This window comes from Pectinophora gossypiella, chromosome 19, assembly GCF_024362695.1.
Source record: "Pectinophora gossypiella chromosome 19, ilPecGoss1.1, whole genome shotgun sequence".
Classification (NCBI taxonomy): domain Eukaryota; kingdom Metazoa; phylum Arthropoda; class Insecta; order Lepidoptera; family Gelechiidae; genus Pectinophora; species Pectinophora gossypiella.
In genome coordinates, this window is record NC_065422.1 from 13,035,825 (window position 1) to 13,063,618 (window position 27,794).

The 27,794-nt window shown below is 36.7% G+C and overlaps 2 protein-coding genes across 4 annotated transcripts in view; one reads left to right on the top strand and one right to left on the bottom strand.

Annotated features, from left to right (window-relative positions):
- Window positions 1-27,575, top strand: LOC126375674 (facilitated trehalose transporter Tret1-2 homolog). 3 transcript variants are annotated; one of them, XM_050022747.1, is made up of 5 exons: window positions 1-384; window positions 6,203-6,335; window positions 21,271-21,400; window positions 25,170-25,355; window positions 25,918-27,575. In XM_050022747.1, the coding sequence occupies exons 2-5, from the start codon at window positions 6,279-6,281 to the stop codon at window positions 27,069-27,071; spliced, it is 1,527 nt and encodes a 508-aa protein (XP_049878704.1). In that variant the 5' UTR covers window positions 1-384; window positions 6,203-6,278; the 3' UTR covers window positions 27,072-27,575. The 3 variants fall into 3 exon arrangements, with proteins under 3 accessions (XP_049878704.1, XP_049878705.1, XP_049878703.1); XM_050022748.1 differs by lacking the exons at window positions 1-384; window positions 6,203-6,335 and adding an exon at window positions 8,774-8,889; XM_050022746.1 differs by lacking the exons at window positions 1-384; window positions 6,203-6,335 and adding an exon at window positions 15,777-15,911.
- Window positions 1-27,794, bottom strand: part of LOC126375406 (neurobeachin) — a gene marked incomplete at its 3' end in the record, with an annotated part of 592,334 nt that overhangs the window by 50,947 nt on the left and 513,593 nt on the right. The gene's annotated exons all lie outside the window — the stretch shown is intronic.

A 27,794-nucleotide genomic window follows, 5' to 3' on the forward strand; every position in this document is an offset into this window, starting at 1 on the left:
TTCAGTACGACGGAGGCAAGGTCAAGAGCATACTCGCACGGCTTGAACGCGGACGCTTTCCGAAACAGTCTCTCGCTACCTCTGTGATGTGACAGCCAATTGCCAATAGCCACAATAAAAAAAAAAAACAATAAGAAAAATATAAAAGTCAAGCTCGTTTCAAAACAAAACGTGTGGTGCTAGCACGTGCGGTGTTCCAAATTTAAACTGCGAGCTTCGTACGCCGCGAGTTTTCCCGCCCGCGCGTCGTGTTGAAGAAAATCGGGATTTTCGCCATTTCGTGTGATTTCAAAACTTTCCTTTTCTATTGTTTTGGAGCGAAAATTAGTGGACATAGAGTGAATAAGTTGCCAAGTTGGGGGGCCACGGAGATTTGATTTCCGAGTAAGTGTAATCAATCATTTATAATCTAAGAAACAGTGTATATTCAATCATTTTTTCATATAAAAATAATAAAATTCGATTCGATATAAAATACAGGTACTTTATACCATAATAATTTAATTCATAACGCGTATCAACTTAACAAAATTCTATGAAGTCCTAAAACTTTTGTGCATTGTTAGAATTTAATTAAAAGTGAAAATGTATTATTTATTTAGAAAACGGTACGTTCTATTTTAATTTAGGCTATAGAATCGTGCTATTAATAAATAGTGACTAAATTATTATTATTTTTTATGGGAGATAGGCAAGCATTTGACTACAATCTCACCTGATAGTAAGTAACAATGGGTCCGAGGATGGCACATGCTCATCTAGAAAGTGTCTATTCGCTCTTGCGTTGACGATGCCTAGATTATTTTATCGGGAAACGAATTCGCGGGCAGAGAATTCCAGACCTTAGCCGTTCGTATTATAAACAAGAAAACGAAACACTTCGTACGAGCTGATGGGATATTAACAGCAATAGGCATCCCAGCCAACTTCTAGTTGCCTGGAGATGAAAAGTAATATATTTCCGTTAAATGCAACTATAATCGTGATATTGTTTTAATAAGTTAGAGGCTACGGATGGTTAGTGTAAAAGAGTGGTCTAAATGAGTCGTGTCGAGCGATAAACGCGATAGTTTCGTTTCGCTTGCGTATGCCGAGCGCAATTCATTATTGCGAGATGATTCGAAACGCTCAGTGTAGGGATTTTCATTGGATCTTTTTTATTTGAAATAAGATTGTACTTTTTATTATATACCTGCTTCCTTTTTTTTACACTTTTTATTGGTTATTCATAGTAGGATTTTTTTATTCACCTTTTTTATCTATCGCAAAATTACCGTTACTTAAGAGTTGCAAATTAATTCTCAGAATTAAAAACATAGGGATTTCTTTTTTATTTTAGTTATTTGAGCTACACTCTGCACGTGCAAAGTTACAAACAAAAAAAAAAAGATTAAGAGCTAGCTCAATTTCGAGTAGTCACAGCATGCACAATCAAGTGAACAACAAAAACAAGATATAAAATAAGAAAAAAAAAATAGAATTAATAGGGATACGGCTTAGCTCAAAAACGGGAGGATTGGATTGGATAGGTCAGCGTCTACAATAACGAACGCGTATAGTTTATTCAATATTCGGTTACAATATCATCACTAGTGTACATCATTAGCGTTATTCACGCATATTTGCTATAACCAGGTCGCGACGATTTACTGATTGTGCTTAATGACGAAGAAAGTTCATTACGCACATACGCAAGTAGGTCCTCTAGGTACCTTCTTTGCAATTAGTTAATGACATCTGGGGCAAACCTAAAGTCACGTTATAAAAAAATCAAATACATACTCGCACTAAACTTATAAACTTAAAAACATTATATTTTTATACATATTACTTGATCTTGACTCATGAGTGAAACCTAGTCAAATGAGATACTTTTAACGAAACGTGGCCAAATTGGTACAAAATTTAAGACAACAAGCCTGAGGGTGACCAGTTGGGCGCGAACCTCGGCTCAGGGCTTTATCTGAGAGGAAAATATTTGAAAATAATATTCGAATAATATGGAGAGCTACTAAACTTGAAACAGATTGCATTGTATGTATTGAAGTTCTCCTTTGGATAAGTTATTAAAAATACACTACCTACTCAAAAATATATAAAAAATAATCGAAAGAAACAAAGTGGAACGTAAGTAGGCCATGAAAATTTAAGATGCATTTCCCAATTTTCTTGTCAATGTATATTTGTATATATATACATATATATAAATTATATTTCGAATCTAATGCAAATATTAAATATTAAACGTTATTATTTTGATTAAAGTTACCTATTCTAAAATTTTGAATTATTTTTAGGACACGTGTAACAGTTGTTAAAATAATGGTTTGAGAACGTAACAAGACAATAAAGTACAAAGGTATACGAATGACCAATTTAAGGTTCCTTAAAATAGATGGTAATTTACTTTTATGGGCGTATAGGGCAATACGCAAAAATGTAAAAAAAAAATGTGATGACGTCGTTGGCAAATGATCCCATATTGTTGATTGTTGTTTACGAATTACACATTATTCGTTTCTTTTTGCAGGTTTTGAACTATTGTTTTTTATTTGTGACTATAAAATTATTTAGACTTTAAAATTGTATAAATTATTATTATATTTACATGAAATGGACGTACAAAATATTATTCTTGTCGATGTTTAAGTCTAATAGGCTACTTGACAACGTAATCAAATGAAATACTTTTTACGAAACGTCAATCATAGTTTTTCTTGGAGTTTGCATAGTAATAATGTCCTGTCGAACGCGGTGTCGAAAAAATCGTACTCAATGTTACTTAATACAAAAATAAAATTCGATAAATGGAAAAGTAAAATGAGATTGATTTTTGATCAACTCAGACTGGCTTCTTTTTCTAGATGAGCATTTTACAATGTATCTTTGATCCAGTCAAATGCCCTATATACTGAACAATAGACTAGCGGGTTAAAAAAGGGGGTCACATCGAAGCAATTCATCTAAAAAAGCAATATTGCAATTTGACATTTGCGCATATAAAACTAAGTGCGCAATGCAAACAAATGTCAAATAGCAATATTGATTTCTTAGATGAATTGCTTTGTTGTGGCCTTTTTAACCCCCCAGTTTCCAACTACGTAGTCAAATCAGTTACTTTTAACTGAACGAGACATAACTTGAAATTCAAATATATTTATTATTAATCCATTAGCTATGCTTATGATACTATACAAACAATTAATAATATATATACAAAAATATATAAATGACAATACAAAAAGACTTTCCGCAACAAGCTTTGTCAAATAATAACAGATGAAATAAAAAATATTTCCAAAAAAAAAAAAATACAACTAAAGACCGGATGCGGAAAGACGAAAATGCCGTTCATTGAACTGTTGTAATTTAGTATTATTGATGATAATTACATCACAAAGAGGTATAATATATAAACTTAATATAAACTTTCAGGGAGGTTAAAATGGCCACATCGAAGCGCATGTAAAAGTAAGTGCGCAAAGCAAAACAAATGTCAAATAGCAATATTGCTTTCTTAGATGAATTGCTTCGATGTGGCCTTTTTAACCCCCCTGTACTCTAAACCAGAGAGTATGAAGATTTTGATGAGAGTGCTCGAGTGGAAGAGGCGAAAGGGGTGTGTCAGGCAAGATCGTAGTAAGTGTAATTACGTGCTCCCTGCCTACCCCAATATAATATAAGCGTGACCGTTTGTTTAGCACATGTATAAGTCAAATAAAAAATAAAACATTATAAACTATTGTCAGAAAATAAATTTAAAGCTCACGTAAAGCTTACTTTATGTAAAAAAGCTTATAAGATTAATGATAACCTAAATGATAAAAATGTCTGGTATTGAATTTGTTCCTCTAGTTATTTAATAACTTGTAATGTATACGCTCATTGATTTAAGACATGTGTTGCTGTTTCTTGTCATTTCTTCTCCTCAGCCATAACACCTTGCGAAATGACGTAAATTCAAAAATATTACATTGACCTTCAACAAGTTTATCCATGATAATTACGTTGAATAAATGATTCTGACTAGAAATACATATTTATTTATAGAAGAAGCATTATTTTTGAATTGTTTACTTTGTTTATTTAACATAATTATTACATTACACATATTTTTTGTGGTCTCTTGATTTAAGAGCTGTAGTAGCCCAGTTGGAAGTACGCTTGACTCTCATTATGACGTTCCAGGTTCGAATCCCAACACGAGCCTAAACCAATGATATGTGAAGGAAAACATCGTGAGGAAATCCCGAGAAATGCAATTTGGTGGTATATGACCTAACCCGTATCGGGCTGGGTACCCTTTCGCGAGTTGGAAGGTTAGACAAGTAGTCATCTCGGAAAAAAACCGGACCTAACTTTTCAGGTTAGGTAAGCGGACCCTGTGAAAAACGGAATAACGCTGGGGACGATTTATAGCCGCACAGATAACATAATTTCTGGAATTTTTTGATGTAAAATCCGCCAGTAACAGAGTGATAACTAATAAGTGTAGACAAAGAGGCTCTGTACTATACTATTAAACAATGACGTCCTTTGTACTATTGCCTTGATAAGATACAACATGTACTGAACGCTTGATTCACATTTTTATGAAATAACAAGCCTATACGAGTATATTAAAATATTATATATAAGTAATTTAAATATTCATTCATTCGACCGGCCGTTTTGTACAATTCTATTCTCTAAATTGATAACTAATGTTTTAGAACAACATTTGGTGAAAATAGAAATATATTTAAATAAAATCATTTTATTTAATTTTGACTTTAGTTTTAAAGTGTTTTGTATGAAGTGGCTATATTATGTAGTGTCGTAATGGCCCCGATTCCTGCAGACACCGCTTAATTTTATTTTAAGTTATATCCATCATTTTCATATCCGTCGAAAAGGAAAAGGACGGATGATTCACAGCTCTTAATTTTAGGAAGAATGAGTAAATGAATGAATAACCCGGGCGAATCAAAAAGGTATGTCGCTGGTATGCAATCCGTTTGACGTGCTGTCTACTTACCTGTGTCGGGTTATTGACTGATGTAAAATTTTTAGACGGTTGTTTTAGATTTGTCCTTAAAATTGATGTGTGTTCCATAAATTTTATGCTTGTCGATTACCCGTCCTTTTCCTTTTCGGCGGATAAGAAAATGACAGATATAACTTAAAATAAAATTAGATGGTATTTACAGGAATTAGCACCAATGTCACACTCCAGCCACTTCATACAAAACACTTTAAAACTAACACACTTTAGACCATGATTTTGAGAAAATATCAAGTAGAATTTTCCGTAACGAATACGGATATATAGACGTACATACAGGGTGTAACGTATTCGTTACGGAAAATTCTACTTGATATTAACTCAAAATCATGGTCTGAATCATCTGCCTCAGTATTTGTTACGATGTTACTTACACCTTGTACAAGTACATACAATTAGCCATACAAGTAGATAAGGATTTTTCTGTCGGGAAATTCATGAAAATTGGAGTGTTACCACTTGATATCAACTCAGAATCATGGCCTGAATCATCCCTCAATGTTTCCGTTACGATGTCACTAACACTGTATAGTACATCCTCAGCTGGACCAAACAAAACGGATTACATTTCAAGCACCTTGCATAATGGAAAAAAGAAAAATATATATTACGATATGAGATAATGTTGAGTATAAATAGATATTTTATCAGTGTTCAGACGTTGGCAAGATTCCGGTCTACGTAAGTAAACATCGTCTGGTTATATATATAAATATAACTTCCGACATGTAGGCCATTGCCCCGACACGCGAAGTGACCATTTCAAATGTCAACAGCTGTATTTTTATATTTTGCGCAATAATTTAGGCGACGCAAGCTCACGATTATATCCTAATTGTGGTAGTCAGTGGTACATCCATTGCAAGATGAACTAAGTACCCACACCTCACCGAGATTTCTGTTAGACCAACCAACGAGCTAGGTGCACCGCGCCGTAGGGAAGATATGCTCCCTTGCCTCTCGACATCATTTGAAAACTTTACTTTTTTAATAACGCGCCTGTCAGTGAAAAAAAAATAGCAAAATGAGATGTCATATCATCACAGCGCTATGTACATAATTATTTATAGGGTAGAGCTAAAAGTTTCGATAAAACTGTTGCCCGCGACTTATAAAAGTTTTTCAGTAATCAATTTTCTTTTCTTTTTTCCTCCCCAGAGGCGCGCTCGGCGCGTGGAGTGCGTGGCGCGGCTGCGCAGGCGGCGGCAGCGCGGGCGCATCGCGGCAGCGCACCATGCTGGCTAGCATCAAGGGGTTTTGGAAGGTCTGCCGTTATGGAGACCTCTACATGGTATGTTGTGGACATCCTTTATTTTTTTCGAAGAGTCGATGACCAATCTTAGTAAACTAGCCGGGTTGGTTGGTACGAATTTCAGTACAACGTACCGTGGGGTTCGAATTTAGATACACCGAATGCTGTGTAAACGGCGCACTTATGGCTCGCGCAGCACGCGCCGCGATAGCGTGACCGTGCATACCCCAGTGGTGTCAGACTTATTATTGAACTGCCAAAAAGCCTCTGATGTGATCTGATTTGTAATTGCCTATGTGACTTGACGCGACGTTGCTGCGTCTATTGATCGTGTTATTTATCACTTCACGTAAATAGGGTATGTCATGCCGCGGAGACAAATTTGGCAGAATATATCTACATTTTGAACTTACCTACATAATGCTTAAAGGAAGAATACGATAAAACAGGTTATTGACAGTACCTATGTTAGAAATTTCGAGGGATGTCCGTCATTTTTCCGCGTAGTGATGAGTTTAATGGATTTGAAAAAACGTTTTTTCCTTACAATGTTTAAAGGTTGTAATCTTATTTACACGTGTAGGTAAATCACGTCAAAAAAAATAATATAGAATATTTCCGAAATAAAGATAACATGTACTCATCCTGAGTTTCCTCTTTTTTTTATTAAAATGGGTTTGCTCTTGACTTCGTTCATCCACGAGGAGAAGAAGAGATCGACGAATGAGCCTACCCAGAAAATGCCTATTCACCCGTGATTTAACTCTTTAACTTGTCGATGTAGCATTCTCTACAGATTATTACGTAGGTAGGCAGTTAGGCACCTAAGGCGCAGCGGCGAAGGCGGGATTTAGGGGGCGAAAGGCAAGAGGGAAACCACTGCCCTGTTTTTCCCTAAAAAAGTAGCATGGAGAATGCGACCCCGATAAGATCGAGGCTCTTAAATTAGTCATTTGACGAGGTACCTAATAGGTACTAATTATAAGTACGCCAGCGCAAATACTTAACTTAACAAAATAGACGATTCAGATGCAAGCAGAAAAAGTAAAAACAAAGGCTTTAAGACCATTCACTCTGCAATAAACCGAGTTGAGTAAGAGTGTTATCAGGGACTGTACAGAGAAATAGATAATTGTGTAGAGTGGCCCAAGTATACAAACACTCAAAGACGCAAACAAAGTAGATAACAGAAATCTAACCTTACTCATTTCTAGTTATCATAATAAATATATAAGTAATATTATCACGTAAAATAGATCTTAACCTGGAACCTGACAGAGGGCAGCAGTAACTAGTACTATTCAGAGGCGGAGGACAGGAGTCCTAGCATGGCTTTGTATTTGACTACTCTGGGCGCCATCCCACTTGCGTCAGACAGAGTAGTGCGGGGCGGAAGGCAAGAGGGGAAACCACTGCCCTATTTGTCTCTAAAAAAGTAGCATGGAGAATGCTGTACCGAAAAGCAATATTGCAATTTCACATTTGCGCATATAAAAGTACTTACGCGCAACGCAAACAAATAATATGAAATAGCAGTTTTGCTTTTATAAATGAATTGCTTCGGACTTTTTAACCATTAAGAGTGATTAATTTTCTTTTAACTAACCAATGCTTTATCACAAAAATCTTTGAACGACAATATTGTTGTACGCGAGCAGTTACAATAATTGTAATCACGTGCTCAAACCTTTTGCATAACAATCTACAATCGCTCACGAACAATGAATTATATGTGATGTAATATAATTAAATTGAGAAGTAGCATACATTGTTATTTATTGCGCTTCCTTTTATAACAATAATATAATTTTTCACTTTAATTCGGAAAAACTGAAGAAGCATTTAGCTGCAATTTGGGCTCAGGTTTGACGAGATTATGACAGAATATCAGATCTCTGTTCTATTTCTAACATTTTGATCCGTCTTTTTTTCTCTTAATTACCAAAATAATCCGAGAAGTGGAATCCCCATGGCCTGATGGACAGACATATTCATTTAGTCTAGTTTAGGCATCAGCTTTTCACTAATTATCATACCTATCTACTTAAACATGTTTTTGGAAAAATGTGTTTTTATATAACCAACTTGCTACTGCTACAAATTGTTCTTTAAATTATAATATACGGGCAACAAAACTCGGGAGTTGAAGAAGAAAAAAATTGTTAACCAACACTCGTTGATTGCTTTTTAAATCCGACTTAAAACGTGTTTTGCCTAAATTCCTCCAATATAAAAAGTTTTTATTAATTGATCGAAAGAATAAGCTACAACTTTGTATATCTTCATCCTAAATACAGTTAATTTCCAGCCACACAACAACAGCATTGAAGTCATCATCATCATCATCATCTAGCGTCATCCCGTTTCTCACGGGGTCCGGTTACCTAACCTAAAGATTTGACAGGTCCGGTTTTTTACAGAAGCGACTGCCTGTCTGACCTCCCAACCCGCGAAGGCTAAATCGGTTAGGTTAGGTCAGGTCACACACCTCTGAAACATATTTCTCGGGAATATGGAAAGTGTCTTTTCTACACTGTATTATTTGTTTATATAGCCCAGTTCAGTACATAAGCAGAAGATGTTCATTCACAAGGTAAAACACAAAGTATATTTTTTTAAGTTTAATAAAATATATATTTAAGTAAACCACGCTTCAGGTTAATTGTGTTGCATACTATTCATAACGGGTTTTCCCTTGTACAACGAATTAAACAATTGCTTTAGATAATTATCTTTATGTGATAATATAATTATGTATTGTTGTTATATAAAACGGAAGACGAGCTACTAAGTTGGATATGATATAACGATAATACGACACGATTCATTTATAACAAACATCATAGAATGAAAAATTGAAGGGAAGAGCGGAAGGGGTAGACCTAGGAGAACATTTATGAAACAAATAAAAGAAAAGGTGCAGGTCGTGTCGTATCAGGAGCTGAAGGATTTGGCGGGAAGAAGAGAGGAATGGCGATTACTCCATCGACAAGAGCGCAGCTCTTAAATAAAGAGAGAGAGAGAGAGATAACGATAGTAACCCACACGTAGGAGAAGAAGAATGGTATGTCGCGATCCCAATAAATGTTTTGCCAATCATTTTCCAATGACTCAAATTAGCTTCAAAACGCTTAATAACAACCCTGACACCAGGGTTGATGAGGTTGCTAATTCACCTCACAACCCACACGATAGAAGAATTGGTATTATAAAAGAACTCATCATGATTCCACTCTCCACCAGAGAAGTATTAACAGGTCACTTAAAGCTAATGGTGACAATTTGGGAGACAATCGCAACCCTGACACCAGGGTTGCTAATTCACCTTACAACCCACACGATAGAAGAAGTAGTATTATAAAAGAACTCATCATGATTCCACTCTCCACCAGAGAAGTATTAACAGGTCACTTAAAGCTAATGGCGACAATTTGGGAGACAATCACCGTTTGTGACGCAACTTCCGGTCAAACGGCGGAGCATTGTAATGAGGCGTCCTCGACTTTGAACTTGACTTGGTGTGCACTTACACAAATTACAGATCACGACTGACTAGCAATGACATCTGTGCAATGACTCGACATCTTGACTTGATCATTACATCTGAGGTTCGATTCCCGGCCGGGTTAAAGTGTGTGAATTAAACGTCACTTTACAGTAAAAACCTCATAAGCACCTTTTTCAAAAATTACATTCTGATATAATCTTATTTTAAATTCGGGTAAAAATTGAGATTACAAATTTTTACCCGGCGCTTTGTGTTTTTTCAAAAAGGCGTTTGCGACGTTTTCACTATAACGGGACGATTTCAGAAGCTACCTTCAGTATTTGCCAGCATTTTATTCCTATAAAGTCGTGATTTCCAGATACAATAGTTAATTACTCATCACCACTAATTTAAGAGCCTCGCTCTTGTCGGTGTAGCATTCTCCATGCTACTTTTTAGGAAAAAATAGGGCAGTGGTATTGCCTTCCGCACCGCAGTACCGCAGTAGTTTATTACTAGGGATTGGATTAATACAATAAAAAAAGGACTTCAAATATATAGCATATTTTAAGGTACCGCTGTTAAAATATATAAAGGCAGTTACAATCTTTGAACTTGAACTGTGCGCACGCGCCACTCAATGTCGACCGTAATGGCGGTTACACAACGGTTAACATTAGGTTACCTACTATTAATTATCTTAAAATACTTATTTGTTGTCGCGGGTTTATGTATGTGTGTGATGTAGAAAAAAAAGTAGTTCGAATTCATTAAACAGCCCACTGCTGGGCACAGGCCTCCCCTCAATCAACCGGAGGGAGGAGTATGAAGCATACTCCACCACGCTGCTCCACTGCGGAGTGGTGGATATGGTTACTTAACACTACACACTATGGCAAAAAAAATGTGCCCCACATATGGGACATGCACGTATGAGTTTCAAATTTTTTGCCTCATATATGGTTCATAATATACTAGGTACTTAAAATTTTGTGCGCCCCAAGGCAAACATGAAGAACCTATAATGTGAACACTGTCATCTGTATTTACATTACTAATGTTTAAGCAAATAAATTATCTTTATCTTTTTATTTTTATCTTTACTAAGTAGTCTCTGCCTACCGCAACAGGAAATAGGCGTGATATTATGTATATGTGGGTCGTTCTTCTTTTTTATCGACAATGATCTGTCCTTCGCTCTGCTATGTCTCTGCTGTTTTAGAATTTTATTTAATCTTTCCATTGCCCAAAAATATAGTTATCTTATTATACTTAAAATACTAGTGAAATACTAATCGGTTCCTCGATTAGTGATTAACGTAGTTTGATTGTTTTTCACAAAATTCTGTGACAGAGTGGTAAATCGAAATGCTGTCTCCGATGAAAAGGGCCACTCTGTCACAATATATTTTGCAATGCGCCTGCAAGGAACAGTATATTACCAAGATAAAGAGAAACACTAAATACTCCTCTACAGACACATCTCTATATGATGTTTTTTTAAATATTTATTGCCGTTATAATGAAAGATGTTAAATCCGATATAACGAGAAAATGACTTCTTATTGTCGATAAAAAAGAAGAATGACCCATGTACGTTAGATAATAATTTAATGTAACTTAAAACCTTTGTATTGCTTCTTCGTAAATAAATACCACTACTTTAATAACCTACCTACACAGCTGATATAATAATTATCTATCTATTACAAAGTTCTATAGAAATTCTTGCCCACGTTAATGTAAACAAACATATTATAATTACTATATATGACATATGTATGAATTGATACATATCACTAGTATGCATTGTAGACATTTATTGGGTTTTTTTTGACGTGACTTATTGTAGATTTGCCGCAGATGGCATTAACTACTTGGCCGGACAAATGGGGAGCGCTGAAGGCTCTCACCCGGTGCAACGTTTAAGACAACAGGCCTGAGGGTGCCCAGTTGGGCGCGAACCTCGGCTCAGGGCGTGGTTTGAGAGGAAAAATATTTGAAAGAGTACGGATCATCTTACTTCCGAACAGTCGGGTCAGCCTGCAATGTCCTAACCAAACCAGGGCTCACAAAGTGATTTTTGTGGTATGTCCCCACCGGGATTAGAACCTGGGACCTACGGATCGTGAGCCCAACGCTCAACCACTAGACGGAGGCCGTTACATACATACCATTGAGTGAAGGTTTCTGAACAGCTGATAGGCAACATATTGTGGTATGTGGTATGATATTACGAGATGTAGGTAAACAATAGGGTTACGTACATGTATTGTTAACAACACGTGTAATGTAATAACATTTTTCATACAGTATTTAATTGTAGATAATAAGGTGGGTTTCTATGGATATTTGTTTAGAAATAAATTAAGTTTACGTAATATTTACTTGTACAAAAACCCTTACATTATCCCTTTCACAGGGTCCGCTTACCTAAACTGAAGAATTGACAGGTCCGGTTTTTACAGAAGCAACTGCCTATCTGACCTTCCAACCCGCGAAGTGAAAACCAGCCCAATACAGGTTAGGTCACATACCTCCGAAAATGCATTTCTCGGGAATGTGGGTTTCCTCATGATGTTTTCCTTCACCGCTGAACACGTGATAATCATTCATCTATTTAACAAAAATATTTAGTGGCAGAAAAAATATAAACTTTACCTAAAATAATTAAAGAATTAATAATTAAATTATGTATTTATTATGTATTTATTATGTAATTTTTATACAATAAATAAATCTATCATCTATCAAAAGAAAGGAAAACATGAAACCGTAGGACTAGGGCCCTGTGCTGGGAGGTTTTCTGGCCACGTCTTTCCCTCAGCGTTACAGATTCCGATGTGGTAGTAGTTTTACAGCTAGTTACATAATATGTAATTTAATTATGTTTGACGTTCAAAAAGCGCTAACTTTGTAAGCCAATTTTGAAAAATAAATATTTTTTTTTTCTATTTCAAAACCTAAAAATAAAAACAATAACATTACTTATGTACTTAATAACTTTACTTAACGACTTGAACGTACTCCGTATTTGAAAAAGAAATCCAAAATTTGACAATGAACCGCATCGGTTACAGTAAACCTTGTACAAGTTCAAAGTATCGAGGTCAGAAGTCACTTCATGACACACTTAAGGAAAAAAATTGCAGGAAACAATACAAAGTGATAAGTTTCTAGACAACTATACCACGAAAGTTGCCACAAGGTGATTCCTGTTTACCTACATGTCACCCGAGAATTCGAGAGTAACGGAAGTATATCGTGGCTGGCGACATTTTGATTCCGGAATTATCTACTTAAATCTTGTTGTTTTAAAGAAATTATAATGATTCAATTACTTTCATTTCATTATGATTTAAATCGCTGATAATTGGGTAGTTTCCTAGGCCAAAGATAAATTACGAAATTCTGATTACTAAATAAAGACAAATCTAAAGGTGACAAAATGTTATCTTTTCTATTTAACGTATTTATGAATTTTAATAAAGAAAAATTTAATAATAAGTGCGACATTTTATTACGCATTTCTATGACGTCACAGGTCGCTTTGTCATACTAATTCCATAGTAGTTACGTGTTTTAACGTTTAGTAAAAAGTATTTGATTTGGCTAGCTGGAAGATACCTTATTGTGTCTCATTAACAGGAAACATCCGTGTATCACATACACATAGACAGACAGACAGACATATCAAACACACATACTAGACATACACATTCAAATTATAATAATGAACATAATTATTATTCATTCTATTTAGACATATCTCATTCAGAGCGTCTTATTGAGTTGATATTTTTATTCTTTTACGACTTTCTCGAAATACGCGGGGTTCAGCCGGAATTCGGGTTTTTAAGTACGATTTTGGGTACCGCCTGTTACATTGTTTCACCCAATTTCGATTTTTCGACAAACCTTTTTAGGTTATTTTCCTTCTAAACTACATCGAATTTGAATTTAAAACTAATTGGGTATTTGTTTACAGATACTAATAAAACCACTAACACGTATATAGTATCTGTTGAGGAGGGGAGGGGTGGGGGAACAGGTGTCACATATAAAAATAACAATGTGTAGACAAACAGCAATTTAAAACATTTGCTGGAAAAGTACTTGAAATTCTATAGTAATTAATATGAAAAGGCGTGAAAAATCTTTCATAATCGATAGCAATGCATGCCTTTTGTTCTTGTTTGTTAAATCCCGTATTGTGCAACGATAAACAATCAACTTTATAGGTGTACTTCATACCATTGTATAGTAGGATACGGGATCAATGTCGATGAGATTTTCATCGTGTTTACATAAATACAGGTCGGCGATACGCGACCGGCCTTACCATGACTTATGACTATATTACCATGACTCATGGTATATTACTTATACCATGAATTATGTACTCTGTAGCTAAATATAAAGTTTGTTTGCCATAGCTGGGAAGCCGCGAACTTGAAAATGAGCCAAGAATTTCGTTGGCCCATTTGATACAAGGAGAAAGATCCAAAATGTAAACAATCGTTAGCAACGAAAGATTATACACATTTACTGTAATCAAACCTACTTCCCAAAGGAGTAGACGTAGAATATACGAGTAAGATCACAATCTTGGCCATATTTTAACAAAACTATTGGTAGTTTTCACTAACACAGTTTGGCTCATTGGCTCATTTTGACCATTAAGACGGCGATACCGCTCACCGCCTATCACGTTGGTCTAACAGAAAGCTCGGTGAGGTGTGGGTACTTAGCTCAAATTGCGATGGATGTATCTCTGACTACCCTAATTGGGATATAGTCGTGAGCTTAAGTTATGTTATGCTCACTTAGCTTAATTAAGCTTAAGAATACACAAGTGAAACTTTACATTGCAAAAAGTACCAGGATCACATAAGTGGTCGGAAGTGCGTGAGATAAGATAACGGCGAGCGAAGGCAGTGTCCGCACGGTCAAGGCCCTATACTGTACAGTGCCAGCGAGCGAGCGGTTTATATCCTTCCGACTCATAACACCCTGGTACTTTTTGCGAAATCTGTAGTGTGCGTACAGTGACTTTTTAATTTATATTTTATTTTTCAATCTCTTCTTTAATTACTGAAGTAGAATTATCATTTTATGCGTGGTAACACTAAATAAAAAAAAGATAAATAAAGCACGAAAAAAAAATCTAATCAAACAAAGGGCATACTCGTTTCTTTAAAATATTTCATTTTATAGAAGCAACACGGTTTTAATCGTATTTCATTATTGAGTGGAAATGTAATAGATATTTGATATAAAGACAATGACATAAAGGTTTGATAAGCTAAGGGGAACTAACGCACGACCTTCCGTTCACTGCGGATAACGTGTAAACATGTGATGTAGAGCGCATGGAAATGGCTAGGGTCACATAATAAATAATAGGAAAATCATGTATCGAGAAAATAGCAGTATATAGCTGCAATACCTTCAACTATACGGGTTTAAATGGAAGATTTAGAAGAGTAAGGCCTAGGCGTATATAAGCTACGCTTGTTACTTGTTGCCGGGACTAGGACAGAGACTAATAGTAAAATTAGACATACATACATACATAAACTCACACCTATTTCCTACCGGGGTAAGCAGACTATAGAATTCCATTTGCTTCGATCCAGATACACTTCTCTTGCTTCCTCCACATTCATCAATCGCTTCATACACGCACGCCGCCGGTTCAGAGTAGATCGTACTAAACCTTTTCTAAGGACATCTACGATTTGGTCAATATACGTCCTTCTAGGTCTTTCTCTGCTAGCCCTACCATCAACCTTCGTTTTAATAAAATTAGAAGAGGTACTTTTTTATAATAATTAACATTTCTAAACTTTCAATTACGTTGCCAGTGAAAAACAAAACGAACGACATTCAAATTTAAAATAAGCACCTTTTATTGCCTGTAGTTTTTTTAGCAACAACTTTCTAGACACTTCCAGTAAACATAACTCAAGGTAAGGACTCATACGTTCATTATATTAAGAGGGACAATGTTCTCAATAGTCAGTGTAATGTCTGAAGAGATAGATCACATACGCCACCACACCACTGGGATGCAAACACATAAACTCACAGACACATATCTAGACTCTATCGGGGCTAATTTGACTGTAAGTATCATTTTCTTTCTTACATACGTAGTCGCGCTTGTGTTCCTAATAGGGTGGGCAGAGCCACATGTCATAAAACAACAGCAGACAGACATGATTGATCGAATGGTGGCAAGATTTTCATACACTTTTCCTTCATGCTTATTTTCTATGACAGTAACGTATTTGCTGCCCTTATTTTTTTACATACACAAACTCAAGCTTATTTCCCACCGGGGTAAGCAGAGACTATGGAATTCCATTTGCTTCGATCCTGACACACTTGTATTGCTTCCTCCATGTTCATCAAACGTTTCATTTAGAATCATCACTTAGAATTTACTTTGTAAAGTGAAATAAAAATATTTTCATTTTCATTTTTTTTTTCATTTACCCACGCCGGTTCAGAGTAGATCGTACTGAACCTTTTCTAAGGCAATCTCCAATTTGGTCAATGTACGTCCTTCTATGTCTTCCTCTGCCAGCCTTACCATGAACCTTCGCTTTATATACCGCTTTCATAATCCAATCATCCTTCAACTGCTCAACGTGTCCAAACCAACTTAACATTCCCTTCTCAATCTTAGTTACTATAGCGTCTTTTACACCACATCTCTCTTATCATACTGTTGTTTTTTTTATAAAAAAAGGAAGATGGCGCTTTCCGAGTTAATGTAGTATAACAATCTTTAAATACCGTTTATCATTCTGACAGAGGGCAGCAGTAACTGTCAGTAGTATTCAGAGGCGGAGGACGGGAGTCCTAGTATGGCTTTGTAATAGATTACTCTGGGCGCCATCCCACTTGCGTCAGACAGAGTACTGCGGGGCGGAAGGCAAGAGGGAAACCACTGCCCAATTTTTTCCCTAAAAAGTAGCATGGAAAATGCTGCACCGACAAGAGCGTGGCTCGATGATGATAATGATGATCATCCTAAGCACGTCGAAAAAGTCAATTAACATCACGTTATGTTTCACGTGACTATGAACGAGGTATATACGTACCTACTGTTATTTATCCTGTGCTGTAGGCTTTGGTACTTTGGTACTTTGTCACCAATCTGTCTATCATATTATAACATGCTGGGAAAGACAAACTAAGTACATTTCAGTAAATTATTGAAAATTAATATCTTTCTCTTGTCGCACGAGCATATAATAAGGAATAATACTACAACTCTCCGCTCCCCACCAGCGTCTGAGCTAGGTTTAGCTCACCCCCTTTCGAACATAGTTTAGACTTGAATCGTATGGTGTCAGACGTCACACACACAGATACGCGTGGACGATAATGGCCCCGATTCCTACAGACACCTTCTAATTTTACTTTAAGTTATATCTGTCATTTTCTTATCCGCCAAAAAGGAAAGGGACGGATGATTGACATTGGCACGGTTAACATGCGCAATGTGATAAAATTATCGATCGATTCAATAAATTTAGTCGAAATCGATAAGTATCTTTATTTTCCTAACATGCGTGACACGTGATTTTGTTCGTATTTTGACAGAACGACATGGGTACACAATTACACATATTAGCAATCGACAAAACGACATAATTATATCGTCAGGATCGATAAAATGACCGTGATAAAATTTTATTATTGCGCAAGTTAGCCCTACTGGTATTCTTGTATCATGATTAGAACCATCAGATAAGACAGTTGGTAATGCTCATACATCATTTCTGATACTATCTAATGGGTACAGAGAACCAGTTCAAAGAGTCATATAACTCAACACTGACACGCGTTGTCATAACAAGCAGAGACAGGAAACGTTTTACAATGTAAACTATCAACTAAACGTGCGAAATTATCATCATTTTCGCACGCAATTTTTTTAGTACGTTAGTATTCCGCCATAAAAACGCTACCTAATAACCTGGCAGTAGGTAATCACATTCATTTTTTTTTTTAAAAAGGAGGGGGGTGAGTTAAACCAAGCTCGCTCGCTCCAACCTCGTATCGGTAAAGAATGTCCCTTCTACGTAGTATTTTTTATTCTATATTGTATTGATTCTATAGAATTTGATGATAGTAATTGGCTATCAAATATAAAACGTATTTTTTTTTCCGTCACTTATTGTACTTATGTTGGCCTAAGTTGCACCATTCTGGGGCCTAAACCACTGGATTCGACTTTAGGAGTTTGAAATCATGTTGGGATCAAATTATATGTATGTAAGTATATAGCCAGTTACTGGCAATAGGCTTGCCCCTTATTAACACTTTCAAGTACAGAACGTCTACGGATGTTCCGATTCCAAGGTGTCATACTACCTATTATGAACCATTAACGATACATGATCGCTGTCCGTGAAAGGGTTAAACATAGCTGATAAGGAGTGGGTATAATACATACTACACACCTCTGCCTACCCTTATGGGGATACAGGCGTGATGCTAAGTTGTGTTATGCCTCAAGTGGCTTTAACTACTTGGCTGGACAAATGGGGAGCGACTAATTTGTATATACGGAACACAACTGGCGCTCAGCCCTTTTCACACTTAGTAACTTCACTTCTGCCGAGTCATCCACCACGTGCTACACCACGCTACTAGCTCTATTATAATAATGTCAACACGCTGTCGTGGTGACGTGGTCACCATCACACCATCATACCATCATCTCACCATTCGCACCATCCATTATAAGGTGACCACTCGTTTCATTACGTTCCGGTGTTTGACTCTCAAATCATGTTCAATTGTCTATACGTATGTCATTTGGCACGAGTATTTCACTAATCCGTTATCAGATTTACGGATTACTGGAACGCTTCCCATTTATATGGCCAAGTATTGTAAGTTATTTCTTGCAAATGTACAGTAAAGCACGTCAAAAGGTATATTTAATATAATGATGACCATAAGTACATTCACGTTTATAATCCCTGGGGGGTTAAAATGGCCACATCGAAGCAATTCATCTATGAAAGCAATAATGCAATTTGACATTTGCGCATATAAAAGTAAGTGCGCAATGCAAACAAATGTCAAATAGCAATATTGCTTTCTTAGATGAATTGCTTCGATGTGGCGATTTTAACCCCCCTGTTGGTCTGGGCGGAGCCATAATGAGCGACTTTCCATTCACGTTCACAAAAAAAAAAATGATAGATGGCGCTGTTCAGATTTAACGTGATAATTACCTATTTTCTCACAGTTTTATGTTTACGCGGTTATTATCATAATTAAAACACATAATAACGGGTTCTTACTGCGTTTAAAGTAGGGATATGAGACTCCCGGGAGAACCCGTTGTTATGTGTTTAAATTATTTTCTCACTGCTCAAAAGTATATAATTATTATGCAAAAATACAAAATAATGGCAGAATCATCGCACCTTTTTCCTTTAAATGAAAACCGCTTAATGCTCCTTCGCGCCAAAAAGCTGTCGGACGGCGCGACCGTCGCACGATTTGTTTTTTTTTACAAATACGGTCGGATTTACGCAATTGCTAACATGTGTGTACTTCGGCAAACGTCCAACCCGTCACGCTGTCTCCATCGACGAAAGAAAAACAATGGAAAAAGAAAGGTCTTTGCCCAGCAGTGGGATCTTGTAAGCTACGGTTAAAATAGCCACATCGAAGCAATTCATCTAAGAAAGCAATTTTGCTATTTGACATTTGTTTGCAATGCGCACTTACTTTTATATGCGCAAATGTCAAATTGCATTATTGCTTTCATAGATGAATTGCTTCGATGTGGCCATTTTAATGCCCTACATTAAATCGTCTGGTGAATGATAATATTTCACTTGAATTATTTTGACTTGAATTGTTTTATTTAGATAGTACATAACACAAATCGCAGTGAAACAAAACAAACCCACTTAGACTTGCCATTATCTTCTCTTACCAATTGCAATCACACAGTTATATTACACAAGTGTAATTTGTAAGATAACACGGCAAGTGTAACATTAATTACATTAATGGCTCTCACTAATACTATAGTGTTGCCATGAATTACTTGACACGTGTCTGTGGACAGTTTCCTTAAGCTAAACATGTTTCTGGTTGTTTTTAAACGTAGAAGCATAACAATCGTCGGTTTCAAGTTTTCAGTCTTCTTATCGTGTGGGTTATCAGGTGGATTACCAACCTCATCAACCCTGGTGTCAGGGTTATTATTGAGCCGCTAAAGCCCCCTGACACGGCTCATGTAACGATTACATACTTACATCAGTAAGTTAACGTGTCTTCCGAAGCACGGATCGTCTTACTGTCGGACAATCAGGTGATCAGATGAACCAAACTAGGCATAATAAAGTGATTTCTGTGATATGTCCCCGCTGGGATTCGAACCCAGGACCTCCGGATCGTGAGACCAACGCTCAATCACTGGACCATGGAGGCCTTTGAAGTTTTCAGTAATAATTATCTTTACAAGTAAGCACTAATACATCGTCTTGATCTGCACATTTTTTTATGACAATTATTTTGATAACGCCATGAGGTCTCCGATTATTATTTCTCTTATCAAAGTCTTCTTTCTTTCTTTCTATGAGAGTAAGACATCGAATAATTATACTTAGCAGATTTTTTTTTAGTAAATTATGTTCGGCTTTTAGTGTGGACTTTAGTTGTAGAAGATGGTAAAATACACTTTTGCGGGAGGCGTCGGCCATTCATTTCGGTACAATATTGCCATGTAAAAAATATTATTAATTGTAAATGTTTATACTTGTGTTGCCAGCAACAGATTATGTTTTTGAATTTATGTACTAATAGATGTACGTAGATTTATGAACGATTCTACACGTGTCTCCTTTGTCGATTCTAAGTATATGCAAGTAGATAATTACAGTGATTATTGATCTTAAAGAGAAAATAATGACTTTCCGTTTATCGGTCTTCCTCGTCGCTATTCTCAAAGCTATTTGTTTATTTATTTATTTCATGGAAAACCAACAAACAAGAATTCAAACTCATAATAACCTACCTTCGCACATAAAAAAATGTAATTTCTTTAACGCTTTTAAAAGAAAATTAGCACGCCACATTTTGGAAAGGTAGTTTAAACCCGTTTGATATTTAAATTAATAGTAAGAAAGTGACAGTGAGTGAAATTATTTTTGGTCTACTACGATTAATGTGAACGATGTAATTATTTAATATTTTTTTTCTCTTTTTATTATCTTAAGTGAGAATAAATAATCTTTAAACCTAAACTCATAAAGTCGACATCAACCTGTCAGAGGTTTAGAGCCCGGATAAAATCCCGTGACAATTTGATGTTAAAATCGCTAACACTATTAGTGAACTTTAACTATGATTCTTTTAAATAATACTGTTCACATCCTCCGTGTCTACCCTGTAAGTAATATAATTAGTCAGAATAATGTACCAGGCTGTCATAACTTGCAGGTGTTGGCGGCATTGGCCGCGCAGTCGATCAACATATCGGTGGGGTTCTGTCAAGGATTCTCTGCAGTCCTGCTGCCCCAGTACACACTAGAAAACCCCGGAATTACATATGAGCAGAGCTCATGGATTGGTGAGTGTATTCATTTTTTTTTTTTGAATAGCCAATGTGGTCGAAGCCAGGTACAGGACTTGCACCAATGAATTATTAAATGTATTTTAAGTGCAGTTTTCACTAACACAGTTGGCTCGACTAATACGTATGGATAGCGACAGCGCTCACCACCTATCACGTAGGCCTAACAGAAAGCTTGGTAAGGTGAGGGAAGGGCGGGAAGGAACTGACTACCCCAATTGGGATATAGTCGTGACCTTATGTTATGCTATTGGTATTCACTTAGCTTAATTAAGCTTAACAATACACAAGTTTTACTTTGTTTTACTTGGCAATGGGTGTACCCAGCGTTATTTATGAACAAAGAATCAGATCTTGGGGGGGGGGGGGGGGGGGGTTAAAATGGCCACATCGAAGCAATTCATCTAAGAAAGCAATATTGCTATTCGACATTTGCGCATATAAAAGTAAGCGCGCAATGCAAACAAATGTCAAATAGCAATGTTGCTTTCTTAGATGAATTGCTTCGATGTGGCCATTTTAAAACCCTTGTTGAATAACTCTCGTAATTTGCGTATGTTGAATATGGTCACAATTTGTATGGTTAATGTCTTCGCAACAACTGGGCAGTTTCCTAGGTCATAGATAAATTATGAAATACTGATTACTAAATAAAGACAGATCTAAAACTAACGAAGAACATTTTTATTTATATTTAATTTATTTATGAATTTTAATAAAAAAAAACGTATTTAATAATAAGTCCGACGTTTTATCACGTTTTGCTATGAAGTGACAGTGTGCTTTTTCATACAAATTTCGTGTTTGACGTTTAGTAAAAATTAAATGATTTGATTAGTTGGAAACTAGCCTATTGTCAAAATCAGTTTCACAGCACGTGCGTAATAGAATTAATAATATTTTACTAAAAATATATTGTGTCTGTGTTTAACAAGGTCAATTTTACAATGATTAATAAAATACATTACGTCATATTATGGCATATTTGCGTTATAAGAAGTTTACTGTAAGACATTTTTTTTAAATTGTATCTATTCGTTACTTGCGTCATAGTGACCTAACAAGTACGTCATAACGAAATGTTGTTCTGAATGAATTTGTTTGATCGCTGACTTACTCTTGTTTATCTGGCAATCGTGTCAATTTAATAATAGATACTGAGTAAACACTCAATGGTCAATGTTTTTTTCGTACAAAAGCAGATAAACTTGTTGAAGCTCAATGTAACATTTTTGAATTTACGTCATTTCGCAACGTCGTTTCGCTGAGGAGCAGAAATGACAAGAAACTGCAACAGCAACACATCTTTTAAATAGGTTTTATTGCTTATTCTTGTTTAGATCGAGGTGATTGACACACGTCATATCAGTTACAAATAAGATGATCCGTGTTTCGGATGGCAGGATAAGCAGTCGGTCCGGGTCATGCCCCCATGACCCCCCCCCCCAGATCCGCCCATAGCCGTGAGCTTATGTTATGTCATACCCCGGATACTCTACACAGAAATCCAATTCTTACCGTGTGTCACCTACGAGTAAGGGTGAAACCAAACGAGTGTAATTTTATGAGTTGTGAGTCGCGTAATTTCTTCTGCATTCGGTTTCATGCAAAAATGCAGTTTGTACCCCACGACGACGCAAAATGAATTTCTGTCGGGGTGAGGGCGGGGCGCTGCGAAGAGCGGTCAGCGGGGCAGCGACACGACAGTTCGTTACGGGATAGTAACTGAGTAAATTAAGTACGTCCGTCTGGCAGCTCAACAGAAATTCAGTTGAACGTAAATACGCGACTCACAACTCGTTAAAATTACGCTCGTTTGGTTTCACCCTAAGTGCGCAGTCTTCCTCTTTGCTACTCTTGGCTTGGATTACTCCATTCAAGACTAAACAGTGTCCGGTGCGAAATGGGCGGAGAGGTACCGTTCTTCGCGCTCTTGTTCAACAATGGTGGAGTAATCGCCATTTCTTTCTTCTTCCCGCCAATTCCTTCACCTCCAGATACGACACGACCTACACCTTCTCTTTTATCCGCTTCATAAACGTTCTCTTACATGTACCCATTTCTCACTTTCCTTTAACCATTCCATACGCAGTATTATTTTTTATCTATGGGTATGTTAAGAAAGAATCATTGCGAAATCTTTGATAAAACTGTCATCACCAATTTAGGAGCCCCGCTGTTGTCGGTGTAGCATTCTCCATTCTTGTCTATCAAACACCAATTCCTTCACTTCCTTATAAGACACGACGTTCGCCTCTAATCTGTTCCATGTAAGCTCGTCTAAAAAGACACTTCTGCGCTTAATAAGACACGACGAATTTATTAAAAACATCATAGAAGGGAAGCTACGAATGAGTGGAAGGGGAAGACCAGGAAGATAAAACTGTATTAACAATTTCAAGTACAGAACGTCTACGGACGTTCCGATTCCAAGGTGTCATACTACCTATTATGGACCGTTAATGATACATGGTCTCTGTCCGTGAAAGGGTTAATGCAAAAGTAGAGCATAGCAAAAAATATGATTACTATTGCTAGAGAGAAGACAGTGGAAAAATAAACAAGAGACTACAAATATAAGGCTGGGTAAATAGAAGATAAGTTTGTGTGCTCACTGCTGTATGTCACACATCACTGCATGATAAGGGGTCATAACTTTATAAGCGGCACATAGCATGGATAGTCACGTATCTATGTATTGTTCGACGGGTTTAATTTTAGTAATGTAAACACTGTTTGTATTCGGTAGCTAGCTTATCTTTAGGAAGGGTTTGTTACGCAATGGAGGGTAGATATTTGGTGTACTTTAAGTCCTTTATCGTCGCCATATGAACACTTCGTAGACGCCTGTTCGAAAAACCACATTCGGGTGTTATTTTTAACAAAACCACGCAATAGACACGCTAGTATCAATACGGGTCAAATTCACCATTCACAGTTTCTAGTTTTATTTTTTTTATTAGGATCACAAAACAGGTTGGGATAACACTTGAAATAGGAACAAAATAATTGTTTTGAACTAGATCCCCGCCTAATATATGTGTGCTCAGCGTAGCCAAATGGGACGAAGCTTATATGGAATGTTTGTTGTGGCATTTAGTTATACAAAACAAATAAAACCCAAATGTATTAGGTGCATGTATCTAATCGGTGATCTCAATTTACCCAGATTTAAATCAATTGAAATATATCAAGGTTTAGTTGAGGAAAATCACATTTAAAAAGGCCACATCAAAGAAATAGAAAAGTTCCAACTAGTCAAATCAGTTACTTTTTACTAAACGTCAAAACACGAAATTACTATGGAATTAATATGATTAAGCAACCTGTGACGTCATAGAAAAACGTGACAACATATCGGACTTATGATTACTTTTTTTCTTTATTAAAATTCATAAATAAGTGCAATAGAAAAAAAGGAAATGTTTTTCGTTAGTTCTAGATCTGTCTTTATTTCGTAATCAGAATTTCTTGAACCTAGTACACGACCCAATTGGAGTACTAATATGTATACACTTTGATACCATGTCACATTATCTTTTTTGACAAATTAAACCGTAAGTCTCATTAAATGTCAAATATGATAGTGCGACAGGGTTCTAAAGTGGGTACATGATATTGCTCATGACTGTACAGTACACGCAAATCTTATTCTACCTTACATTACTAACATCAATCCTCTCTATGCGCATATGTTGTAAATTTATTTATTTATTTATTATTTAAATTATTTTGTTTTATAAACAAATCCTTCCCTCCTTTCCAGCGAGCCTGGGCGTGATATCGAACCCGATCGGGGCTCTTTTGGGCGGTATGATGGTGGACGCTGTGGGGAGACGGCTGCTGCTGCAGTCTATAGTTCTGCCCAACCTGGTTGGCTGGCTCGTCATCGCCTTCTCGGAGACCTACGTGTTTCTTTGCGTCGGCCGGTTTATCACCGGTTTTACTATCGGTAAGTTATCAATCTATATGACTCTTTCGATTGACCTCAACAGTTCTGGTAATAATTTTAATTTTGTGCAATAAATTATATTAGATTTGATTTGATTTTGATTCTGGTAAGAGATTTATTACTAAATCGTAAGTCGTCCATGACTGAAGGAAAACATCGTGAGGAAACCCACATTGCCGAGAAATGCATTTTCGGAGGTATGTGCCCTAACCTGCATAGGGCTGGTTTCCCTTCGCTGGTTGGAAGGTCAGACAGGCAGTCGCTTCTGTAAAAAACCGGACCTGTCAAATCTTCAGGTTAGGTAAGCGGACCCTGTGAAAAACGGGATAACGCTAAGGAGATGACGTCGCCTATGACTACGTACTTACTGAAACAGGATTCATTAACCTGTTTTCCGAAGCATAGAATCAATTTCCGGACCATTAAGTGATTCAGCATACCGAAGTTTCAACCAATTCGGCATAGTGCCATGCGTTGCTTAGTACCTACCTATCCAGTATTTAGTATTCTTTATCAGACGACGACAAATATAATAATGTTTTTTTTTTTCTTTTTATTCCAGGTATGTCAACAGCGTCATACATCTACGTAGCAGAGATCACAACGCCAGAGAAGAGAGGGGTACTCAGTGCTCTAGGCCCTGGATTAGTTTCCACCGGCATCTTCATCGTCTACTCTCTTGGAGCCTTCGTACACTGGCGGAAGGTCGCCGCGATTTGCGCCGGAGTGTCCCTGCTTACCCCATTTCTGATGTACTTCGTCCCTGAATCACCCCTCTGGCTAGCCTCCAAAGGTCAGATGAAAGAAGCCTACAGTTCCATGTTCTGGCTCCGACAGAACAACAGTACAGCTCAACAAGAACTTATGGAGTTCACCAAAGACCGGAAAGGAAACGAAAACATGTCCTTTACGGACAAACTGGGTCTTTTCAAGCGAAGAGCTGTTCTAAAACCCTTCATTCTTTTGATAGTCTTCTTCATATTCCAAGAGATGTCGGGGATATACGTGATTCTGTATTATGCTGTGGACTTCTTCAAGTCTGTTGGGACAAGTGTCAACGAGTTTACGGCTTCGATAATTGTTGGAGGGGTCAGAGTGTTCATGGGAGCTGTAGGGGCGTGCCTCATCAATAGTTTTAAGAGAAGAAGCTTGGCTGCGGTGTCCGGGCTACTTCTCGGCATTGCCATGCTTGGAGCGGCTGTCTGCGACAGTGTGAATGGACCGCCCTTAATAAAACTAGCCTGTGTGCTCCTCCACGTCTCATTCAGTATGGTCGGGTTCCTCCAGCTACCCTGGATAATGTCAGGGGAGCTGTACCCTCAGGATATCAGAGGAGTCATGTCTGGAGCCACGTCCTGCTGTGCTTATGTCCTCATCTTCTTCAACATCAAAACGTATCCTCAATTAGAAAACTTGTTAACCAGTAATGGAACTTTGTACCTTTTCGGAGGATGTGCGTTGTTAGGAGCCGCTTACTGCTGGTGGTTCCTGCCGGAGACTAAAGGGAAATCTTTGGCGGAAATTATGAGGCAGTTTGATGAGGAGAAGAAGGATAGTATAGATCCTGAAGTTGGATGCACCAAGAACTACCACATGGAGGGGAAACCAGTACAAAGGAGGCATAGTGCCGGCGCTGCCGTGTCTTTAGAGAAAAACAATGACATTTTCACACCCAAATGGGTGACCATAGACGAGAAAAAGAACAGACTGGAGTGAACTTCTCCTGTTTATGCTAGCCTAGTATTTATTGGTCCAAAGCTTGCAAACGTTAGTTACCATTAGGTCGACTTTTGTAAATATAATTTAATAAATTAATTTTGTTATGTGATCAGTATTATAGGTATTTCGAGTGACTATTTTAAAATATACATTCCATAGTTTTAGTATTAGCTAGTTTACAAGGTGACGATTTTTATTAATGTAAATTACTTTTTAATGTTTTTGAATATTTTTAAGTACAAAATTTGTATAACTAAACTTTAAAATACCTAAAAACGAAGTTTTTATAAGTTTTTACAAGAAATGTGAGTTAACCAATTTAATGTGTACAAGATAACTATATAATATATTGTATTTATAAGCTACAATGACGTGTACAGGGTGTCCGAATTTGAATACTTTTAATAGATAAAAAATATTTATAATAACTATGTTGAACGCTGTGATGATATAAAATTTTGAAAAGAGTCTAAAAGAGTGAATAAAATGTTTGTTTTTAAACAAAAATAGTTTCTTTATCGTCCTTGCGTACATTCTATTGTAATAATGAAAGTAGGTAGACAAAATGCTGCAGTAGTTTTAGGCGGATGAGACGTTCGTTATGTAAAAATTGACGATTCAAAGTGTAACTATGTTACCTACTGCATAAATATTATTGAATTTGAATTGATTCTGAAAAATGGTACAGCTAAAATAAAATTAAAATGACACAAGTAGCGC